The 24,549-nt window shown below is 41.0% G+C and overlaps 1 protein-coding gene across 1 annotated transcript in view; it reads right to left on the bottom strand.

The window, feature by feature from the left end:
- Positions 1–12,449, bottom strand: part of LOC130042762 (leucine-rich repeat-containing protein 49) — a gene marked incomplete at its 3' end in the record, with an annotated part of 83,762 nt that extends 71,313 nt beyond the window's left edge. Inside the window, exons 1-5 of the mRNA XM_056134953.1 lie at positions 12,242–12,449; positions 11,635–11,691; positions 9,402–9,489; positions 6,191–6,293; positions 1,410–1,613 (exon numbers count right to left, since the gene is read on the bottom strand). Coding sequence (XP_055990928.1) covers positions 1,410–1,613; positions 6,191–6,293; positions 9,402–9,489; positions 11,635–11,691; positions 12,242–12,289 — 500 coding nt within the window. The remainder of the gene's footprint in view (positions 1–1,409; positions 1,614–6,190; positions 6,294–9,401; positions 9,490–11,634; positions 11,692–12,241) is intronic.
- Positions 12,450–24,549: the final 12,100 nt, after the last annotated feature.

Genomic DNA, 24,549 nt, shown 5'->3' with positions numbered 1-24,549 from the left:
CCTCCCATTGTTCATCGATTTGCTTGAGCGGGCCCAGTAACGTCTCCATTGGAGACTTTGTTGTTACTGTGTCTGGCATATCGAATACTCTTGGTAGCTGGCCGGGCTCTCCGAGAGGGGCGGAGGAATCGAACTCGGGTCGGCCATGTTGGCTGCGTGCAAGGCAAATGCCCTGCCGCTGTGCTATCGCTCCAGCCCAGTAAAAAACAATAGACAGAAAATTCATCAACAGGCCAGAGAGATAGCTCAATTCCTGGGCTCAATTTCTGGCACATTCTTGTCCCCTAAATACTGTTAGGAGCCAGCGCCAAACCAGAAGTAGCTCCTAGGTACTACTGAGTGTGGCCCCAATTTTTTTAAAAATAAGTTAAAAGACTTTTGGGGCCAGGTATGTGGCTCAGCAATAAAGCATTGCTTAAGGCCTGGGTTGGATCTCTAGCACCACACACAAAAAAAAATAAGTCAGGGAAAAAAATCAGAAATTGTATAGCTGTACTACAAAACAAAGACTTAAGAAAGAAACTGAAATCATATAGGATGCAATATTAAGAACAGACAGAGAACACCATCTAAATAAAAAGCTCTCAGTTCTTCAACGATACAAAGCTTAAGTGTCTACTCTACTCTACCCTCAAATACTGAAAATAATACATGTGAATACTGCAGCCTAAAATTTTTTGAAAAACATGCTTTAAATATAGCTTAATAAAAAAAAGTAAGTTAAGGTCATATGTATATTTACTCCATATGTGATGACATGGAGAAAACAACATATGACATGGAAACACAACAAAAATTATTATATTCAATAAATGGGCTGGAGCGATAGCACAGTGGTAGGGCGTTTGCCTTACAAGCGGCCAACATGGCCGACCCGAGTTCGATTCCTCCGCCCCTCTCGGAGAGCCCAGCAAGCTACCGAGAGTGTCTTGCCCGCACGGCAGAGCCTGGCAAGCTACCCATAATGTATTCGATATGCCAAACACGCTAACAACAAAGTCTCCAATGGAGACGTTACTGGGCCCGCTCGAGCAAATCGATGAACAACGGGAGGACCGTGACCATGACTGTAATGTTATTTTGTTTGACTGTCAGATTAAATCTCCTAAAACAAATTATGAATAAATCTTAATTCACCCATAGAATCTTTCAAAAACTTCAGCCTACTGAGTTACCTTCTAAACACCATAGGCCTCAGTATTAGTCCTACATGTGACAAACATAAACTGTTCTACATAAATTACCTGTTTATCAGAGAGAGGGTACAAGAGTTAAGGTATCTGCCTTGCATATGACATAACTGTATGTCAACTGAACATTTCTGGGAGTGATCCCTGAGCACAGAGCCAGGAATAGCCCCTGAACACCACAGGGTGTGACCCCAAAATAAAAATTAAAAACAAGATTACCTGTTTTTCCCCAGCAGAAGGACACGGAGGGATCTCAGAGTAGAAAGTCCACTAATTTCTTCAATCTGGTTATCATATAAATCCAAGAATATTAGTCTCTGTAGATTAGAAATATTTTGGATCCTAGTTATAAAATTGTGTTGAAAGTTCAACAAACGAAGGTGTTCTTCCCCATCGATAATAGGACATACAGTCAGCTTTTGCCTAGAAAATATTATTTAAAGTTAATTAGGTTCTAATTTGACAGCCTGCCACCTCTTATAAATATTACTATTAGGATCTTTAGCCCATGAATAGAAAGGAAATAAAACCTCCATGAATAGCATCCACAAATGAGGCATCCAATATAGAACTGCAAATCATTTACTTAAAATCCAAACACTTCGATAATGGTAATTATTAAACTGACTCTAAGTTTTCATTGTATGAGAAACATCTTCGGTATCAATTATTTCACACTAAGTTGAGATAACATCAGAAAACATCGAATGTAATTGCCTTCTGCAATGGGGGTTAAGATGTCTCAAAGAACCATGCCACAAAATCAGAGAAAAGCACTGGTCAGCAATGTAAAGAGTGTCTGGGCACAAAGCCATCAGAGCAAAACAATATAAAAAAAAGGTCTCTTACAGAATCACAGACTCATGAGTTAAACAATTCCAAAGAAAGATTAAAAATTCAATTATCTTCTTTGTACTTTTTTGTTTTATTTTGCCTTTATATTTTGGAGACACCTGCAGCTATGCTCAGAGGTTACTCCCAACAGGGTGCTCAGGGGACCATGTGGTGCCAGAAATCAAATGAGGGCTTCCCAACATTATATCTACAGGGCTCCTAACAGTCACTTTTATGAAAAAAAAAATTAACATTGAAATCTATTAATGCTAAGATAGTTCTTTAATGTCTCACTTTAAAGCACAGGTGGCAGCCCTATATTGGGGCTATATAAATTTTTAATGTGTTTCCAAATAAACTCCTTTATGATTTATTGTGAAAAAAATATTTGAGTTGCATAACTACTCTGTATACTGATATACTCGGGGTAACAAAATTTCTTCAGGCCATGAGTGAAAATAGTTCAAAAAGCCCTGATTTAATGAACATTTCCTCAGAAGCTTAGATTTTCTAAGACAAGTTTACATCAGCAACACTAACTCTGAACTCTGATGGACACTTATATAACATTGTGGGATAGAATAAAACCTTAATAAATAGAGCTTTATCTTTAGTTTTTTAAGCTAAATGTATTCAAAATTTTATAATATATCACACATGAAGCAAATATATCCAGGGCATATTATGCATTCTACTAGCATAATAAAATATATGACTGATTCTAGTCTGACACTTTTAAGAGTTTTAAAGGAAAAGGTAACTCCAGTGATCCATGTATAAACAATGACAAAAAGGAGATCAGAAATATTTCTTTTCAACAAAAATTCAGCTAATAAAATCTTAAAAGAAAACAAATTAGAACATAAACGAAACTATGAAAGTTATTGGAATCTTCATAAGGAAAAAAAAAAGAACAACACAAGGAAATAAGTCAATGTTAATTGCTGACAACTATGTGTTTTAAAATACAGATGCTTGGGGCTGGAGAAATAGCACAGAAATAGGTGCTTGCCTTGCGCACAGCCAACCTGAGTCTGATTACTCATATGGTCCCCGGGCATTCCATATGGTCCCCAAGAACTACCAGGAGTACTTCCTGAGCATTGACAGGTATGGCCCCCCCCCAAAAAAAAACCACAAAAATAAATAAAATTTAATATAGCTGCTTATGAAATTAGCTGAAAATTCAAGAAAATTTTAAAATATTAGGTTCAAGTCTTCTAATGTATACTTGATAGCACAGCAGGTAGGGCGTTTGCCTTGTACACAGCCAAGCCAGTTTCAATTCTTCCGTCCCTCTCGAAGAGCCCGGCAAGCTACCGAGAGTATCCCACCTACATCGCAGAACCTGACAAGCTCCTCGTGGCGTATTCAATTGCCAAAAACAGTAACAAGTCTCACAATAGAGACGTTACTGGTGCCCGGTCAAGCAAATCCATGAATAATGGGAGGACAGTGCTACATACAGTGCAATGTATACTTAGTACTTAGAATTTATCTTGTTCAAATATGCCACTTCATACATCCTAAATTTAAAATCACAAGTATTATAGTTTAAGATTTATATTTAACCTTAAATTGCCCTTTCCTGTTTGTCTTCTTCTGTTTCTCACAAATTAAATTTACTGACATCCTCAACTCTTAGTGCATTCCATTCTTGAATCAGTCTTAATTTAAATATGAAAAAACTACTGATCCTCCCCTTACATAACCATGATGGCTTGAAAGAAATCCACCTTATCATATTCTGAATTCAGTAACTAAATCTGACTACCCCATAATCCCGTAACACACAGTTGACCAAAATAGCAAATACACACCAACATCCAATGCTCTCCAGGGGAGAAGTTTATGCAATGTCTACAAAATCTCGAGTTCTATTTGTCCAGCCCATTACTAATGTCTACTGGACTACTTTTTTTGAAGAGTTTAAGAGATTTAAAATATTATGGAAAAGGTAGGACAGTAGAGCAGGTAGTTGCCTTGCACATGGCCAACCCAGGTTTGAACCCAGAACCACACATGGTCCCCCAAATCCACAAGGAGTGATCCCTGAGCACTAAGCCAAGTATAAACCCTGAGCACCACCAGGTGTGGTCCATGAAACAAATATAAGGAAAAAGAAAAGGATAAATAGTTGGAGAGATAGTATCCTGGAAGGGAGCTGCTTGCCTGGCATGGGGCTTGCATGTGGCTTGGAATACTACTGCCTCTGTATTTCCTACTTGGCACCAATAGGCTGGTAGGGCTATTACTAAGACCTAGCCTAACTCCCAACATACCCAGAAATCAACCTTTCCAAGCATTTCTTCTCAGGTCCTATTCTTGACTCTCTAGTCTCCATGCACAGCTATATATAGACCTGCCCTTAAGATACTGCTGTGATATCTGGCTCTCAAATAATGATCCTTGAGTCCCAGTCATGCTGACACTTAACTTTCTTGACCTCACACCCTGGTACTATAAAAATTATCCCCAAATTTATGCCATCATTGTGATCCTGCCATTTCACAGCCAGCTTCTGAAAGTGAGTCATTTCCCTTGGTTCTGGCTTTCCTTGGGAAGCAAGTCATACCTGACCAAAGCATGCTCCACCCAAGAGGAATATCCTACCATGGACCAACTTCCCAGCTGTCTGAGTCATCTCAAGCAATAGCACAAGAACCTAACTTTACGGTCACAGTAATACAAACACTGATGCCTATTAATATCAAGTATCATGAAACTGAAGGGCTGAGGTACTATTCTTGGCAGGACTTTTAAGGACTCTGATATATATTTCTCCCCCAAAATTCTTCAAAACATTAAAATAGCATCACATTGAACTTAGTCCTATACTAAGTTCCTCCCCACTTGAGGAATTAATTCCTTTACCTTTTTCTTGTATTTTTTAATAAACTTTTCTACTTTCAAAAAAAATGGTATTAACAAGTTATAAATATTAGGTAGCAAAAACTCTGAAAAACCTAATAGTGCAAAGATACCCTGAGAGCTACTAACCTCTTACATTACTTTATAAAACAATTACGTTATATCCTCCAAAGAGTTTTTTAGCAATTACAGACATAAAATGACAATTTGCTATCAAAATGCACCATTTTAAGCTAACAGTTTGCTTACAATTTTCGACACATATAAAGTGTTTAGCTATTGATATGCACCACCAAGACAGTTTCTCCTGGACAGGGTACAAAGGCAGGGTTAGAATCCTTCATTTTCCTTTCTATTGTAGATAATCGCCTATATTTAAAGATCAGGATCAATAATATAGTCATTGGTTCCAAATTTTTATTATTCTGCTCTGTTGATGCTTTATTCTTGGGCTGAATTAAACTTCTGGTGTTTATAGAGTTTAATATAGGTAGAAGTAGACGGTAAGTCCAGTCAGTAAAATATTTGATATATTAGAGTGTAGTAATCATTAAAAAGTAAAACAATGCTAAGAAGGAAGCAGGGAGACTGTCTGGGAGGAGAAGGTTGAAGCTCTGGATAGGGTGACAGGGGGAGGTCATTCATGAGAGAAATATGCCTGAATAAGGACCGCACTATAGATCTGTGGAGGAGCAGCATTCCAGGCAGAGGGGACAACAAGGGAACAAATGACATAGAAAGCACTGAAATGTCAGCTAGTGTACTCAGGAGCGGCAAGCATTGTGTGGCTGGAGCATAATATATGGAAGAGATATAAGAAAAAGATGGAGTTAGAAAGTTGGTAAGAAATTTGACAGGATAGGGCCTAAGAGCCCCGATCTCATTATAAAGTATTTTCTATCCTAAAATCCAGTATTCGATATGCCAAACACAGTAACAATAAATCTCACAATGATGACGTTACTGGGGCCACTTGAGCAAATCGATGAACAGGAGGACAGTGACAGTGACAGTGAAAATCCATCTTCATCAGTGTCATATTTTAGAATTAGCATGTAACTCTGATAAGAATATAGTCACATTTTTTACATTCCACAAATACAAAATCCCTCCCAAAACCCTTGAAAGGATCAATTTCAAAACTGGTAAAATTACGATATACAGATAGAAGAACCAGAGAGTTAAAGAACAAGAAAAAGGATGGAGGAGACACTTTTTCACGTTTAAAATCTTACACCATGTCTGTATATCATCTAGTTAGAAAAATAAAATAGCATGCAATAAATTGTCCTCACCTTTCTAGAGTCAACCTGTCTGAGTAAAGAATTTTCTCTTCGGAAGAACGTTGAAGAATGGGAAAGGATGGCATTGATGAACTCACCAAATTAATATGATCACCTATTGAAAATGACATACAAATTACTTGATTAAGAAAAAACTTTAAATCTTGGAATTAAAGTCACCTTATATTTGGAGAACTCTGACACCAACAAATATCTTTTCTAGGAAGTATTGTTTCCATCGGTCTTCATATTTGAAATGGCCGGATTTGAGTTTATCTGTTTAATGCTCAGACCTAAATTATGTGTTATATGTATACCAAATATTTTTTTTCCTTTGCCTTACTGACTGGTTGGAAGCACAGGATATTTCAGTGCTATTAACCCTTCAAACTCCTGATCCCTAAATGCTAAATTTTAAATCTCTTATAACTGAGATGATAGTCCCTCATTACCAGATACATTTGGGCCAGCACTATGACAGCCCAGCCGGATTCTGGAGTTTGAAGGTGTCTGAATGGCAGAATCTCCAAATGCTGATAAGGAGCTCATGGCAGGTTTCATTTCCAGCCCACATAGTTCTGTCACATTTGTTGTGGATGAGATGCATGATGACTTATTACGAGGCGAAGGACTTATTACTCTTCCATCTCCTTCAAAATATCAAAAAGTTTATCACAAAGCTACATAATACACGACTTTGCTACAGGAAATATAGAGAGAGCAGTTTTGGAAAGCAAATTGTAACACCACTTTTTCTTTGTAAGAACAGCTACTATTAGTAGAGAGTACTGCAGAGTTTCAAATGAGTGTCAGTAAGTCCTGTACACGTCCAGATGGATTCACAATAGTACAAAACTGCCCCTGAGATATTTACAGCCTTCCAGTTAGATGTTGTTCCTGCCATTAGGTAGCTTTTAATCTAATGAGTAAATACATTAATAAACCATATCGAATAATATGCAAAAATGAAGAGCAGAAAATAATATCAATTTCTACATTCAGATCTAAGTATGCCTATTTATTTTTCACTTAATGCAGATGGTTTATAGATGGGTTTGAAGGGAGGTAGATACCTACAAGGATGCAGACCACAAGGAGAGGCTGAGAAGTTCCAGAGATTAGATAAGATTTGAGAAACAGACCTAAGGTGTGAGTACAAATTCCAAGGGAAATCTACTAAATTTTTCTATGAATAGAGAATACCTGAAAGCAGCAACTAATGTTGAAGGGAGAAAAAGCTATAAAAAAGAACCTAAGGTTACAATTGAATTTTTCTGCTTAAGCTGACCGACAGCAAGATGAAAGCCAAATGTACAAAGTTAATATATATTTGGGAAGCCATCAGACAATGATAACTTAAAAACAAGTTTCACATTGATCATAGTTATAAACCAGTGACATCTGTTAGATTTTCCAGGTCTGCAAAGCATAAAGTGCCACATGCCTAACTTCCTCAACACAATAATCAATTCTCACACTCTTTTCTAATTTTCCAAAATATCAAGATAGTTAACAATGTTTTTCTAGAGTATAAGCATTCAGGAACAACATCATTTTCTGAACTGGTTTTGTGATGTGACTAGCTATAAAAAGAATTTCCAAGAAATGTGATTTAGTAGACTAATTTAAAAGTAGAAAATTAGACTCAAAAAAAAGACTACCGTAAGAATTAAATAAGGAATGATTTACATTAAAGGAAACATTTCACACAACCAAAAATGCTATTTATAGATTATAAATATATTATAATATGATTATAATATAATATGTTCATATATTATGTAATAGAACGAGACTAGCAGGTAAGGCCTTTGCCTTGCACGCGGCCGACCTGGCCGACCCAGCTGACCCAAGTTCAATTCCTCCGCCCCTCTCGGAGAGCTGGGCAAGCTATCAAGGGTATCTTGCCGGCACAGCAAAGCCTGGCAAGCTACCTGTGACGTATACGATATGCCAAACACAGTAACAAGTTTCACAATGGAGATGTTACTGGGCCCACTCGAGCAAATCCATGAACAACAGGAGGACAGTGACAGTGACAGTGATTATTGAATTTAAAAGTAATTTAACAAAATACATGTTGAATACCTAAAATCAGACAACCTTAACTTTTCCTGCCAGCATCCAACATTTTTTTATTTTGTAAGACTTCAAGTCAATCCTAAATTTAAGAGACAAACTTTGAAAGATGTTAAGTAAAGAAGCAAGAGGCCAGAAAGACATTTCAGGGATTTAGGTATTTGACTTGCATGGTTCAATCACCAGGGTCCCTCATGGCTCCCTGAGTAATGCCAGGTATAGCCCTAGAGACCCTTGAGCATGATAGGGCCTGAGTAACATCCCATCCATGAAAGGAAACTGATCTTCGAGTTGGAAAGACAGCTATGAAATAAATCAGATCAGATAAGACAGTGTTTCTCAAAGGATGCTCCACACAAAATATCATTACAATCACCTGAGATATTATAAAAGTACACATTTTCAAATTCTATCCAAGGTCTTAAACAAAATTTGAACAGGAAACGGTCAAAAATAAATGATCCACACTAAAATTTAAGATCATGATATGAAAGTTACAACTATACAAAGGAAGAGAGTTTTCCTTTTCTGCTCCTAATTTCCCCCACTCTATCCAGTGTCTTCATTTCCACTAAATGAAGAGAATGTTCTCATACTCTTATCCTCATTAATAAGCCATTAGCCATTTTAAATTCAGTTTTAATCCTGTTTTAAATACAGTATTTGGAGCATTCTTTCCCATTCTTTTGTGCATAGCCCATCCTAAGCTAAAATATAACAGTTTTTTTTAATAATAGAAATAATCTATTGTATATATAAGCCCAATCTGATTAAAACAAATACAAAATCAATTTGATAACCACTGAGCCACTTTATTTTCAATCTAAGTCTATTTGGATTTAGAGAACAAAAGAAACCAAACAAACCTCAACAACAAAAAAAAACAGGTTAGAGATAGGGCGGGAGAGTGTGAGGATAGGGGTCTGATCCCCACCCAGATGTGCTTAGGGCTCACTTCTGGCTCTGTGCTCAGGAACTACACCTGGCAGTGCTCAGAGGATCATTAGGATACTAATGATTGAACTGGGTCAACTTGTATGCAAGACAAGAGGCTTACCTGCTGTACTATGTCTCCAGCCCCCAAGATTCACAAAATTACCCAAAGAAGATTAAACCATGTATGATTTCTATTCACTGATAATACCTTGTCTGCTAGAGTAGTTTCTTTCAAGGTCATGTTGTAAGAGTCGACCAGGAAATGGTGATGCCTCTTTATTTAGTCTGAATTCAACCTTCAAAAGAAAAAGCATTATTTTAAAATGCAAAAAATAATTTTAGTAACGAAAAAATACATATAATAATTAACACAAGTTAAAACACAGATGAACCTTATATCATACTGAATAAAATACATAATGCCATATAAAACATGATTTCATTAAGTTATGAAATCTGGAGAAGACAAATAGAGACACAAGGCAGATTTATGGTTTTAAGGAGGGGGAATCAGGAATAACTGCTTAATGGATATAGAAATTCCTTTTCAGATGACACAAAAAAGCTTTGGAACTAGATATGGTTGATAAACTGTACACTGTTCTAAGTGTATTTAGTACCACTGATTTGCCAAATTTAAACTAGCTAAAGGTAAATTTTTAAGTTGTATGTTTTATTACACGCATATGTAAAAAGTCCATTTTTTTGAGGTCAGAAGAAACCGTGTTCAATTCTGAGGTACTTACAAGTATCATCCATACCCTTTCTTTTCTTTTAATCTTTACCCAAGTAAAATGATTAAAAGAATTTTTTTCATTATGTAAACAAAAAAATGTAAAATAAGAATGAAATTTTAGTTTTTATCTTTAGAATTATATTGGAGTCTAATTAAAGCATAGGATTATTTTCTACTTAAATGAGATTAACTTTAAATGATTATTTTAAATGAATTAAAAATTACTGATTTTAAATAATGATAGGTAGGATTACTAAGAAAACCAACTTTTCAAAATGAGCCATAAAAAATCTAACGCATATCTTAAAATACTCATTATGCTTCTATTTAATTCATACTATAAATAATATGATATCATTCATATGTAACCTAGCATACATAAGATAAGGCTATTTTTTCAAAAAATATCTACACAAAAGAAAAATGACTAATTTGGGGGAAAAATTAGATGAGGCACAAAGTTCTAAAACAAGTTTTAATGGAAGGACAGGATTTGTCCAGTGAACTTAGCAAAGCTTTGAGGAAACCCATTCTGTCCAATAAAGAGGGTTTTCAATGAATCCAACTAAACACTAATCAAAATGATGAAGGATGATGGAGGGATGAGTGTTTGATCATTGTGTGATTGTAACCCAAACATGAAAGCTTGTAACTATGTCACAGTGATTCAATGAAATTTTAAAAAAAAAAAAAAGATAAAGGAGACTTCTTTCCAACTATTTGTTTTTCAACCACATAATGAAATCAATAATGAAATACTGCATACTCGACTTGTAGTGTATTTCCAACCACCCTACTAAAGGTCTTCCTCCTTATTCTGTCACCTGTAAACTCTAGCCTTTGGATAGAATTCATCTCATGACATCTATTTGACATATCTTAGGGGGAGGGAATGAATTGTAAGGGTTGGAGAGTCCAAACTGTTTAAAGGAAGAACCACTGTATTGTATCCTAAAGAAGTTGTGCTAGATGAATAACATGAGTAATTAGTCAGAAGCTAGAAACTGTGGAAGAGCCCCAGGTTATATGGACAAATATTTTAAGCAAAAGGACTGTCATATTCAAGTAACTTCTAAGTAGCATTAATCTTAATATATTGCCATTGCTAATCTGTGTTTTCTCCCATGATACTAAATAGAATGTGTAGACTATTTCCCCAATTTATCCATTCTAAGATTCCATCAGTAGTACCACATACCATTTTATCCTCTACCAAGAAAGAAAAAAAACTTACCTAGTTAAATTATGATGTGGCATTTATTTGAAGGATTCTTATTTTTTACATGTCAAAAAACCCTCATTTAACAGGTTAAAAAAAATCCAATTTTCACGTGGTTTTTTTTTCCCTTTTGTAGACAAAAAAAATTTAAAATTAACCGTACATCGGAGACCAAAGTAACTATACTGAAAATGCCTGACTCAGATTCTACTCTTAAATTATTCCATTTTTGGAGAATATAAAACAATGTCCCCAATTCAAATATAAATCTGGTGCTGGAGGCATACAGGTAGGGCGTTTGCCTTGTATGCAGTGGACCTGGGATTCCAGCCCAGCATCCCATATGGTCCTCCTAAGCCCATCAGAGGTGATGATCCCTGCTGGCAGAGCCAGGAGTAAGCCCTCAACACCACCAAGTGTGGCCCAAACACCAATTAACCGATTAATTGATTGACTGATTGATTAACAAATCTACTCAAATCTTACTTTGTTTCTTTCAGGAAGCGATGAGGTCTGAATAACAAGATGAAGCCCACAATTCACCTGCAATGTAAGAAAAAATCAAACCATAAAACATGCTCAAAGCTTACATGCCCACACACATCTTTCTCCCCAGAATAGGATCAAAGACAGACGTATCAACAACAACAAAGGAATCCAACACAAGGGCTTGCTATTTTTACTCCCCCCGCTTCTGGCATGTGACTCTTGGGGGAGATGGGCTGAAAAACAATCAAAAGGTTTCGCTGAGGGTTCCAAAATGTCTGCAGCGATTGGAGCTGTGTGCTGGGCAGCTCCTCGCGCTGCTGACACTCGGCGCTCTCGCGGTCAAAATAAACCCCGGAGGGGCTCGCAGAAGGGCAGCGGGAGCGCCGGTGCATTGCAAATCGTTTCCTCGACCGAGCGTAAAGGAAGGAGAGGGCTATGGCTCCGACATCCCAATGAACCGGGGTCTCGCCGAGCCGCCGCAGCCGCGGCCAGACAATAGCTCCAGCGGCCCCAGCATCAAGCCCATCACCTGGCACCGGGGCGCCCGTCGGGGACGACGAGCGCGCAACGGGCAGGAACGAGAGCGGGAAAGCCCCCAACCTACGTTGTTTGCTGAGCGGCCAGAAACGGAGCGGTATTTCCCGGGAATCATGGCAGGAGGCAGTCCAGGCTCGGTTAGAGCGGCCTTGGAAGCGACGCTCCGGCGGAGATTCAGAGGAGCCCGAGAGGGGTCATCGCCCAGGCAACTGGCTCAGGGGTTGCCATGGGAACCACCGCTTCCGGTCTGGTCCTCTCCCGGCCGCCGGCCGAGCGCCTCGTCAGCGCCCCGGGTTTTATGGGGGGAGGGTTCGCGGGAGGTGGGGTGGGGGGCGATGCGGGGGGCCCCGTGCGCCGGCAGCACCTCCCCGTTCTACCTTCCCGGCCTCGCGAGGGCGCAGCGGGAGTGCGGGATGCGCCGGGCGGAGGCCGGGAGGGCACCGCGGGAGCCATGGCAACCGCCACTTCCGGTCCGCCCGGCCTTCCGGCCCGCCCCGCTCCGCCCGCGCCAAATTTGGATCCCGCCGCCGGCGCCGCCCGCGCGGGGAGTAGGGGGGAGAGAGCAAAGAGACGGGTACCCGGCCTTCGGGGGCCCCCCGCGGCACTTCCGGCGGCCGGGAGGCTGGGGGCCGGCCGGCGCGACGCGGCGAGGACGCGGGCGCGGGCTCCGGGAAGCCGCTCCGCCGCCGCCCGAGGGCCGGGGCCGTGCGGATGCGCTGCGGCCGTTCGGGCCGGGGCCGCCGCGCCGACAGGAACCGGGCCGGGGGCCGCTCGGTCATCGGCTAGGCCCGCCGGTCGCCCGCCGCCCGGCACGTCGCTTCGGTTAGCCCGAAGAACCCGCGCCCGAGCTCGTGCTGGCGCCGCGCCCCGGAGCCCACGCAGGGGGCCCCGGTCCAGCCCCCCTCCGGCACCTCGGCAGCGGGAGTCCCTGGCGGGGCGCAGGGGGACCACGTGGCCAGGCGCCCCCAAACTCACTCCACCTCGGAGTTTCCCGTTGCCCCCTCCGTGGGGGTGCGCGTACAGGCGAGCTCCAGAATTCTGCTGAACCGCTTGGCGATGATCTGAGTTCTTTAATCCCTCCCTCTTCAGCACCCATTGCCCTTTCCACGAGAGTCGCCTTCAATCTCGGCCCCCCCCCCCCCCCAGTTGTTAAATATGGGTTTGAGCTGGGTGAATTGCAAGGATGGGAGTTCCTGACATGCGTGGCATACCGCAGTCCACCCGGGGAAAGGTCCGTTATTCCCATCAAAACGGTGAAGGAGGGGCATGTGATGAAGACGGAGCTCGAGATTAACGGTGACTTTTCGCTTCTAAACGACCCTCGACCTCATGACTTCTACTAAGTGATCCTAGTGACCTGAACTGGCCCTCTTGGGAGCATTTGTCGCACTTACTTTACATATTGCCACTGCTGCTTTATTCTCATTTTCCCTCTCCAAAAAGGCACCCCTGTTTTCACTAATATTCTCAAACTTCAGCTCTATCACTATTACTAAGATTAAAGTGTAGTTGTTAATCAGATCTAAAAAGATGTTCATTTCTGGAGATGGAAAGAAGCTTTCACCAAGAAATGAAGGAATTTATAGAATTTTATAATTGAATCCTCAGTACACATCCAATTCAAACACAATTCAAATACAAGGAAGCCACAATAGGAGATGAATAATTTCCTCATAATCTTTATAATCCTTGTTCCAGATCTACTTGCCAGACCAGTACTCTTTTCTACAATTTAGACCTAAAAAGTCATTGGGATAGATTCGTAAAGACCCTCTAATAGCATCCTGCAACTATGTGATAATGGACAAAATTACACAATTTTTAAGTCACTTCCTATTCTATTTGCCTCTACCACGTTGGTCCTAACCAGGTCCACTGTTCTGTTGCTCACAGTGCAGCCGTCACGTTGGTCTTTTCAGTTATTGGACAATACTATATAATCCCCTCTGATCAGTAAGCCTTTGTGGTCTTGTTCCAGGTAGTGCCTTAGAATTATTCCCCTCATCCTCATTCCTGTCTTTAGAAATCAGTTCAAACAGAGCTGGAGAAATAGCTCAAAGGCCTGAATTCATGCCTGGCAAGTACATTGTCCAGGTTTGATTCCTGGCAGTACATGTCCTGTCCACAGCTACACTTGGTCTGACCCTAGTGACCCCTATTTACTGCTGTGCACAGATGTTACCCCAAACACCTGAGCCAACCTTCAACACAGAGTATCAATAGGAGTGGCCCCCAGAACCTTCTAGCACTGCTTGTGAGGCCCCCAAAAGAAAATTGAATCAATACCATGCCCTTCCCCATTGACCTTATGTATTCCTAGTCTCTGTATAATTCACATGTTTCAGTAGTGCTATACTACAGTAGAACTCAGGACAGTTGTTAATAATTGTGTAGTCTGCCCAGTTTGTCCCGAACATTAGAATGTAAGTTCCATATGAGCAGGGATTATATCAGATTTGTTTATAATTGTATCTCTAATACCTAGAGAAATATTTTGGAAATTTAAGGAATTCAATAAATGGTTATAAAATTAAATGACTATAAAACAATTTTTATACTGTCATAATTTTCAGTCCTCTGCCAGTTTTACTTCTCATCAAATTATAATAGCAACAATACACCTTACTTCCTTTGAATCATAATCATCATTGCCTGCAGTCACTGCAATCTTTACTCAAGCACATCTATCTACATCTGTATGTAAATATAAAATTGTATTTTAAATATAGATATCAACATATATCATAATTTATGCCATTTCTGCACAAGTTTACCACCAATTAAAAATAATAAAGGCTAATGAAATAATCGAAAGTTTTGTAATAGAACATCCTTCACTGAGAGCCAGGAAAGACACCAAATATAGCCAATAAGTATACAGAGTCAATATTTCTCATAGTCCATATTATATTAATATGCTTGCTGTATGATTATGGAACAATCTATGGGTTCCAATAATAGTTACTTTACAATTTAACGAATTTTATCTAGTCATTAAGCTACCGAGAGTATTCGATATGCCAGACACAGTAACAACAAAGTCTCCAATGGAGACGTTACTGGGCCCGCTCGAGCAAATCGACGATCAACGGGAGGGCCTTTACCTTTACCTTATTAAAATAAAGAAGTCGGGGGTATGGTGCCGCCAGCAGGTTAATCTGTACCTGTGAGGCAAGTGCATCAGCAGCCTGATGGCGCCTTCAGACTTCTAGATTCCCCAAAACTGCTGCTGTGTGTTTGGCCAAATGCCAAAACCTTGGGAAAAGGTTTACCAAGAAAGTAAACAGCCAAGAAGCTGGAGAGAGAGCACAGCGGGTAAGGCGTTTGCCTTGCATGCAGCCAACTCGGGTTCAATTCCCAGCATTCCATATGGTCCCCTGAGCCCCGCCAGGAGTAATTCCTGAGTGCAGAGCCTGGAGTAACCCCTGTGCATCACTGGGTGTGACCCAAAAAGCAAAAAAATAAAAAAATTTTAAAAAAGGAAAGTAAACAGCCAAAAGTTAGGGAGACACACCCACAAACCATCTCCATCTCAGCTATATAATTGGAGGCATGGCCTCTCTGGTTCCTGATTGAACTGCTTAATGGCCATGATCCCAGAGACTCAGAAACAAATCTCGAAACCTAACGGTTTTTGGCAGAAATGTGTACGGTCTCTGCAGTAGGCTGCCGGTGCTGGGCCACCACAGGTGGGAATATGTTTTGTATCTTAGCCTATTCCCCCTGGCGGCCTCGTGGCCGTCATCCTCCAGAGGCCACTGGACAGTCAGATTTGGGCCCACAGTGACGACATGTGGGGCCTCACAGGATGGGGGTGAAGCCGGTCCTTTCCTCCCCATGCCAATGAAACCCCGAGTTGCCACCCACAAATGGCCTCTCTGGCTCCTGATCAAGTTACTTAATGGCCATGATCCCAGGGACTCAGAAATAAATCTCGAAACCCAGTGACTTTTGGCAGAAATGCTTGTGGGACACACAGTAGGTTACTGTTGCCGAGCCACCCCAGGGGGAAAAGGGTGTTGTCCCTCCGCCTGCTCCCCCTTAGCGGCTCGGTGGCCACCATCCACTAGAGACCACTGGAAAGTCAGGTTTGGGCCCGCAGCGATGAGACACGCGGGGCCTCATGGGATGGGGGTGCAGCCGGCCCTTTCCTTCCCATCCCAACGAGACCCTGAGTCACAGCCCACAAACAGCCTCTCTGGCTCCTGATCAAGCTGCTTAATGGCCATGATCCCAGTCCGAGACTCAGAAACAGATCTCGAAACCTAGCAGGTTTTGGCAGGAAATTTCTCCAGAATTAATTGTTAAAATTTCAAAATTGCTCAGCCACTACTGCAACCTCACGACAACATATATTATTCATGACCAACAGTAGAAAACAATTTGTCTACTGTTGCCTTTTCGGCAGATCTGAGTGTTGGGGTAAAATCCCAAATAATAATGGTGGGGGTGGTGTCGAAATTTGAATGTGATCAAAGTATAGAGAGAGTGGTTTGGAAATCATCTGCCCCACAGGTAGGGGGAGGATGTGGGATGGGGATATACTAGGGTTTTTGGTGGTGGAGAATGGGCACTGGTGAAGGTATGGGTGTTTCATTGTATGACCGAGACTTAGACCCGAAAGCTTTGTAACTGCTCTCACGGTGATTCAATATACAAAATTATTAAAAAATGGGGGGAAAAAAGTAAGGTGGAGTTCATGCAAAATTCAATCAGCCTAATCAGTGGCTGAATAAATAGCAGTACTCCTACATTAAAAAAAAAAGAAGAAGAAGAAGAAAATCTTTCTATTTGCAACAATGAATAGATCCTAAGGGCATTATGCTAAGTGAAAAAAAAATCAGAAAGAAATAGTCTATGACACTGTTCTAGGGGGTTGGTGTTACAAGAAGATAAATATATGTACATGTCCCATGTCTAGAAAGCTTAAGAAAAGTTTAGGGGCTGCCTCCAAAGAAGAAAGTGAGCTGAAGAGCACTGGTATTTTGCTTCATACCGATGTGATAGTTTTTTTTCTTAACTGTTAATTTTACATTATTTTTTAACCAACTGCATTTTTTTAAACTATTGTAGTATAGCAAATGTACAGTAAATGCACAATTCAAGTCATCAAGCTATCACAAACTGAACATGTGTAACCAGTTCTCAGATCACAGAGACAGCATTACTGGCAACCAGGAGTCCCTGTATCACCCAGTCCCAGCACCCACCCTCCTCAAAATGATCAGATTGTTGGAGAGATCATGCCTCATGAGTTCACAAAATATGTGGGTGCTGCAAGACATGTGCATTTAGTGGCCAAGAGCCACCTCCCATCCTCTCCAGGTCTCCCCAGCAAAAAGACAAAAAGATGGGAGACCACAGCCTGATGGTAAAAATGCTCCATTTAAAGCAGAGCAGCCAGCATACTTACAGAACATCTGAAGGGATCAGAGGTATTGGACTGCATGTCCATGTGATTTACAGAGGTAAAACATTCCAGCAGAGGCAATTCTCTGGGGGAGATAAACTCAAGGAGACACTCTGTCTCCCAGGGATATCTATATTGCTTTTCTCTTTCCCTCTAGTCATATATATCAAACAATTAAGTCAAACAATTAGTCAAACAATTCTACTTCTTACCAATACTTGCAATAGTTTGGATAAACACAGTAAGAGATAAAGATCTCAACACTTAGTTCTCTGGGCTCTGAGAGCAAGCAAGGCTTTTACCATAAATCCAATACTAAGCCCTCAGTCAGTTCAGCTTGTCCTTCCCTGTGGGGGTCCTGTCTCTTAAGTCATAACAGCTTGCATCAAGACCATACATTTTTGCTTTCTAGACTTTCTCATTTCAATGTCGGGGTATCTTCGCCACTCACCCCAGGTCCATCCCAGTCCCACAGCAGGACTTCCCTTTTCGGGGGAACTACAGCAAGCAAAGCTGGAGTCAAGTAGTTATGACAGATGCCCAAAAGTAGATATATTTCAGAATCAATCAACCCCCAAATATTAGGAGCATAGCATTAAGGTCTTTCTGTGCGTAAGCAAAGAACGTTGCTCTATATTAAAATATGAAAAGGCTATACGGGGAAATAGAAAAGCAAGTAACTCACTAAAAATACAAAATCCAGAATTACCAGAAAGTTTTGGCTTATAAGTCACCAAAGATTGACTTGGGAACTGTGACAATGAGATGTAAACCACAAAGGAAGGGTCAAAAATAAAATCAGGGATTAGGGGTGCTCGCAAGAGCACAGTAAGCTTCTCTGGGAGGAGGAAAAGGAGAAATTCACTGATGAAGCCTAAAATATTTCGGGTTAATATGCAACAGTACTTGAGTTAAGGCACTTTCCTTACAGGGCCAACTCCAGTTAATTCCCCAACACAGCATATGTTTCCATAGCACCAAGAGTAAGCACTGAGCCAAGAGTGATCACTGAGAAGAAGAATCAGGAGTAAGCCCTGAGCACCACCAGGTGTGATCCCAAAACAAAAAGATCAAGTTTACTTTTTAAAAAATTAAAATTATATAAGTGGTATATAATAAGTCTTTGTGTCTGGTTTCTTAAATTCAACATTGGATTTTTGAGATTCATTTTGATGTACATGGCAGTAATACAATTTCATGATTATAAAAACAGGTCTTTGTATGAATATTCATTTTTTAGACGTTTGTTGCATATAGAATTGTTGCCATTTAGGAACTATTGTCTGTAATGCTACTATAAAAATCTTTCTTCGTGTTTTTTGGTTCATATGTGTACACAGTCATAGCAAGAATTGCTGGGACATGGTATTATATTAAACTTTAATAGCTATTGGTACACAAAAATTTGTTGCATTGCTATATACAAACATGAATTTTAAAATACAGCCCAATTAAAATAGAGTCCAAAACCTTCAAGTACCTAAGAATCAAAAAAGGAGGATAGTACATATATATAAAACTTATTGAAAGAAATTGAAGAGGACACTAGGAAATAAAAAAATATTCCATGTTCATGGATTGGAAGAGTTGCCTTATTAAAATGACCTATACCCAAAGCATTAGATTCAACACAATCCCTACCAACACATAAAATGATATTTTTTGAAGACTTAGGACAAACACTACTAAAAAAATTAATATGAAATCATAAAATTCCCTGAATATCCCAAAACAATTCTGAAAGGAGGGAGGGGAAAGAGTTAAGTTAACAGAGGTATCACATTCCCTGATTATAAATCATACAATGAATATTTATCTAAATAGTATGGTATTGTCATAAAGATGATTCTCAGTCCATTTGAATTGTTGAGAACCCAGAAAAAAGTCCTCAAGTTTAGAGACTGTTAATCTATAACAAAGGAGCTGGATGCATGAAAAATCTTCAACAAATATTATTGGGAAAACTGGATAGCACATGCAAAAATAAAATTGGATCCATATCTTACACTATATACAAAAGGAAATTTAAGTGGATTAAAGTTCTTGATCGGGGACTGAACATGGGAACAGCCACTTGCAAGGCAAGAGCCTACCCATATGCCAAACACAGTAACAAGTGTCACAATGGAGACGTTACTGGGCCCGCTCGAGCAAATCGATGAACAATGGGAGGACAGTGACAGTGACTTGAAAGTTTTTGATATTAAAAAAAGAATCCAAGGCCAGAGAGATAGTAGAGCAGGTTGGTGCTTCTCTTGCATAAAGTTAATCAGGTTCAATCCCTGGAACCCCAGTCCCGTATGCTCCCTAAGCCCTGCCAGGAGTGATCCCTTAGTGCCGAGTCCTGAGCACTGCCTGGTATGTCCCCAAAATGAACAAAACCCCAAGAGTCCCTCCAGAATATAGATCAATGATCTTATTGGCATAGAAAACAAAAAAAAAATTAACAACAAATGAGACTACATAAAATTTAAAAGGCTTTGCACAACAAAAGATATGGGCTAAATAAAATGGAATGAGAGAGAATATTTACACACCACATGTTAAGATTAAGTGCTACTAAGCTCCCACGTGGCCACGATTCAGAGACACACAGATGAGTCTCAGACCTGAGCAACGTGTAGCAGAGATCGCTCTGGACTTTGCAAAAGGCCTTCTCTGCCGGGCTGCTCCAGAGGGGGGCGGGGGTTGTTCCTCCACCAGCCCCCTAAGAGCTCCAGCGGTCACCATTTTCTAGAAGTCAGCAAGAAGCACCAGGTACAAGTTCACAGTGACAGCAAATCCCAAGTCTCCCGGGACAGCGGAGGAGTGGGCCCTCCTTCCTCCTCCACCCCCACCCCATGTGAAGCCAAGATGATGTCACATCTGCCCACTATCTACTTAGCTCCCATGTGGCTACGCTCTAGAGAAACACAAATGAATTTTGGACCCCAGCAACTTGCTGCAACAATTTCTTCAGGTCCCAATTATTAAAATCTTAGAATTCCTTGAGCAAATGGCTGCCCTTGAGGTGACGCGACATCATATTATATCCGTAACAAGCAATACAAAACACGTTGTTTAGCATTGCATTTTTAGCAGATATGAGGGGTGGTAGGACTGGTCTTGAAATATTGAAGGTAGCTAAAGTGGAGAAAGAATATTTTGAAAATTGTCTGCCATGCAGACAGAGGGAGGGGTGGAATGGGGGGTGGGAATCTGGGGATTTTGGTGGTGGAAAGTGTGCACTGGTGAAGGGGTGGGTATTTGATGACCGTATGATCAAAGTTCAAACATGAGATTTTTGTTACTGTAGCTCACGTTGAATTAATAAAAAAAAATTTTAAAAAGATGAAGTGCTACTATTAAATACAAAGCACCCACAAAGCTTAACAACTACAACAAAACAGCTCATAAAAATATGGGGAGAGGAGATAGAACTGGAGAGTATATTTTTAAACAGAATAAAAGGGTAAATGAAAGATGCTTGATGGTTTTGTTTCTCATGTGGCATACGAGAAACATAACAAGGGAATAGACAATATTGAATGATAAACCCTTGCCCTTTGATTATAGAACTGATAGTACCAAGTAGTGGGGGAAGGTGTGAGTGGGAAGGAGAAGGGGAACTAGTACTGATGTAAGGGTGTAAGGACAGTGGCAGAAGGTCTTAGGCACTTGGATGGTGCTAAAGGTGCAGTAATTGTACAGCAAAATCATAGAAGTGAACACTATTGTAACTTATCCCAGCAACTATATTTAAAAAGGGGGTATGGTGCCACCAGCAGGTCTACTTGTACCTGCACAGTGAGTGCATCGGCAAACTGATGGTGCCTTCAGGCTTCATGATACCCCAAAATTGACTCTATTCCTTTGGTCGGACCCCAACAACTTGGAGCCAAGTTTACCAACAAATTAAATGACCAAAAGTTAGGTATGTGGGTGCCACACCCACAAACCACCTCTGGAGCAGCTAGCTATACAAGCTCATTTATTGGCCTTGTTTCAGAGAACAATAAATCAATCTCAGTAGAGATCAAAAGGCACAGTTAAGCTCGAACTTGTGCATAGCTCAACAGACCGAGGTAAATAAGAGAGGGGCAGGTTGGCCTTTGCCTGCTCAAACAGAGCCCCTGGCAGCCGCTTGCTTTCAAAATCCAAAATCAGGCCCATGAACGGCTTCTCTGGATCCTGAAAGGCCATGATCCCAGAGGCACACAAACCAATCTCGGAACCCAGTGGCTTCTGGCAGAAATGCTTCTGGATTGTGAATTAAGCTATTGCCCCGTGCCACTCGGGGTGCGAAAAGGCGCTGTCCCTTTTGCCTTTTCCCCTCGGTGGCAGCATGGTGACCACCATCTTTCAGAGCCTACTGTGATGGGATCTGCGAGGCCTCATGGAATTGGGGGTGGAACCGACATTTCTCCTGTCTCCCCCCCAGACCAGACCCTCAGTTGCCACCCACGAATGGCTCCTTTGGCTCCTGAACAGCCATGATCCCAGAGGCACACAAACCAATCTTGGAACCCAGCAGCTTCTGGCAGAAAGCCCTCCAGACCTAATTACTGAAATTCAGAAATCCAAAAATGTGAAACTGCTGTCGCTGTCGTGGTCACGCAACATCATATGCTCTTCATTATCAGCAATAGAAAACAAATTATCTAATGATGCCTTTTCAGTAGGTCTGATTGTTGGAGAAAAATCCCAAATAATAATGGGGGGTCTTCTGTCGAAAAATTGAATGTAATCAAAGAGAGAGAGTGAAGTGTAAATCATCTGCCACACAGACAGGAGGAGGGGTGTGGGATGGGGGGGTATACTGGGATTCTTGATGATGGAAAATGTGCACTGGTGAAGTGATGGGTGTTTGATCATTGTTTGACCGAGACTTGTTTGACCTGAAAGCTTTGTAACTGTTCTCACGGTGATGCAATTAAAAAAAAATCCAAAATAACCACCATCCCCCTGGCCATATCCACCATCTCAGGATGGACCTCACCAAGATATAATCTGCTGAAAATTTGGGCATGCAGGTTTTGTGACTGAAATCTCCAGGCTTTCTTGGGCTTGGGATGGGCTACCTCCCTCACCTCCCTGTACTTCCAGAAGCCTCGGAAGTCACATCCACATGCCAAAGTGGCCACCCAATTGAAAAGCTACTCCAGTCTTACCATCCCAATAAAAATACCGAATGCCCTGAACAAACACTATGACCTCTTGGCAACTGTATTGCAAACCATAATGTATAAAAGTAAAAGGAGAGAGAGAGATCAAGAAGAAAAGCACCCCCCATAGAGGGAGACTGGGGGTGGGGAGTCGGGGGTTGAAAGATGCTAGTGGGGAAACGAGAGACATTGGTGGTGGGAAATGTACACTGGTGGAAGGATGGGTGCTGGATCATTGTGTAGCTGAAACCCAATTATGAACAGCTTTGTAATGGTCTATCTCACAGATATTCAAAAAATATTTTTTAATTTTTAAAAAATAATGTGGGTCAACATCAGGCCAAAATCCATAAGGTACTTTGAAGACAAAGTCGGCAAACCCTCCACGATATTGAGGCTAACTGTATCTTCAAAGACAACACTCCACTGACCAACCAAGTGGAAACAGAGATAAACAAATGGGACTATCTTAAATTAAGAAACTTCTGCACCTCAAAAGATACTGTGACCAGAATACAAAGACAATCTACAGAATGGGAAAGGATATTCACCCAATACCCATCCAATAAGGGGTTGATATCAAGGATATACAAAGCACTGGTTGAACTCCACAAGAAGAAAATATCCAGCCCCATCAAAAAATGGGATGATGAAATGAACAGAAAATTTCTCAAAGAAGAAATCCGAATGGCAAAAAGGCACATGAGAAAATGCTCTACATCACTAATCATCAGGGAGATGCATATCAAAACAACAAAGAGATATCATCTCACACCACAGAGACTGGCCCACATCCAAAAGAACAAAAGCAACTGTTGTTGGTGTGGATGCGGTGAGAAAGGGACTCTCCTTCACTGCTGGTGGGAATGCCAACTGGTTCAGCCCTTTTGGAAAACAGTATGGACGATTCTCAAAAAACTAGAAATTGAGCTCCCATTTGACCAAGCAATACCACTCCTGGGAATATATCTCAGAAAGGCAAAAAAGTATAGTCGAAATGACATCTGCATTTCTATGTTCATTGCTGCACTGTTTACAATAGCCAAAATCTGGAAAAAAGAAAACCCGAGTGCCCGAGAACAGATGACTGGTTAAAGAAACTTTGGTACATCTACACAATGGAGTACTATGCAGCTGTTAGAAAAGGTGAAGTCATGAAATTTACATACAAGTGGTACTACATGAAAGTATCATGCTAAGTGAAATGAGTCAGAAAGAGAGGGATAGACATAGAAAGATTGCATTCATCTGGGGAACATAAAGTAACAAAACAGTAGACTTACACCCAAAAATAGCCGAGGTAAGTACCAGGAGTTCCACTTCATGGCTTGGAGGCCAGCCGCACATGCTAGGGGAAGAGGCAGCTCATATAGAGAAGGAAGCACCAAGTAAAGGGTGTTGGGAGGATCCTCCCAGGATGGGAGATGCATTCTGAAAGTAGACTATAGACCGAACATGATTGCCACTCAATGCCTCTTTTGCAAACCACAACACCCAAAAGGAGAGAGAGAACAAAAGGGAATGCCCTTCCACAGAGGTAGGGTGGAATGGGGGGTGGAGGGGGGATACTGGGATCATTGGTGGTGGAGAATAGGCACTGATGAAGGGATGAGTATTCGATCATTGTATAACTGAAACCCAAGCACAAAAACTTGTAGTCTGCCACCGTACCTCATGGTGTTTCACTAATAATAAATAAATAAATAAATAAAAACTTAAAAAAAAAAGTAATGTGGAGTGGGGCTGGAGTGATAGCACAGCAGGTAGGGCATTTGCCTTGCACACAGCCAACCGAGTTCGATTCCCAGCATCCCACATGGT

This window comes from Sorex fumeus, unplaced genomic scaffold (genome assembly GCF_029834395.1).
Source record: "Sorex fumeus unplaced genomic scaffold, SorFum_2.1 ptg000109l, whole genome shotgun sequence".
NCBI classification, from domain to species: domain Eukaryota; kingdom Metazoa; phylum Chordata; class Mammalia; order Eulipotyphla; family Soricidae; genus Sorex; species Sorex fumeus.
The sequence above is the reverse complement of the archived record's forward strand: the minus strand, read 5'-3'. Positions and strand labels throughout refer to the sequence as shown.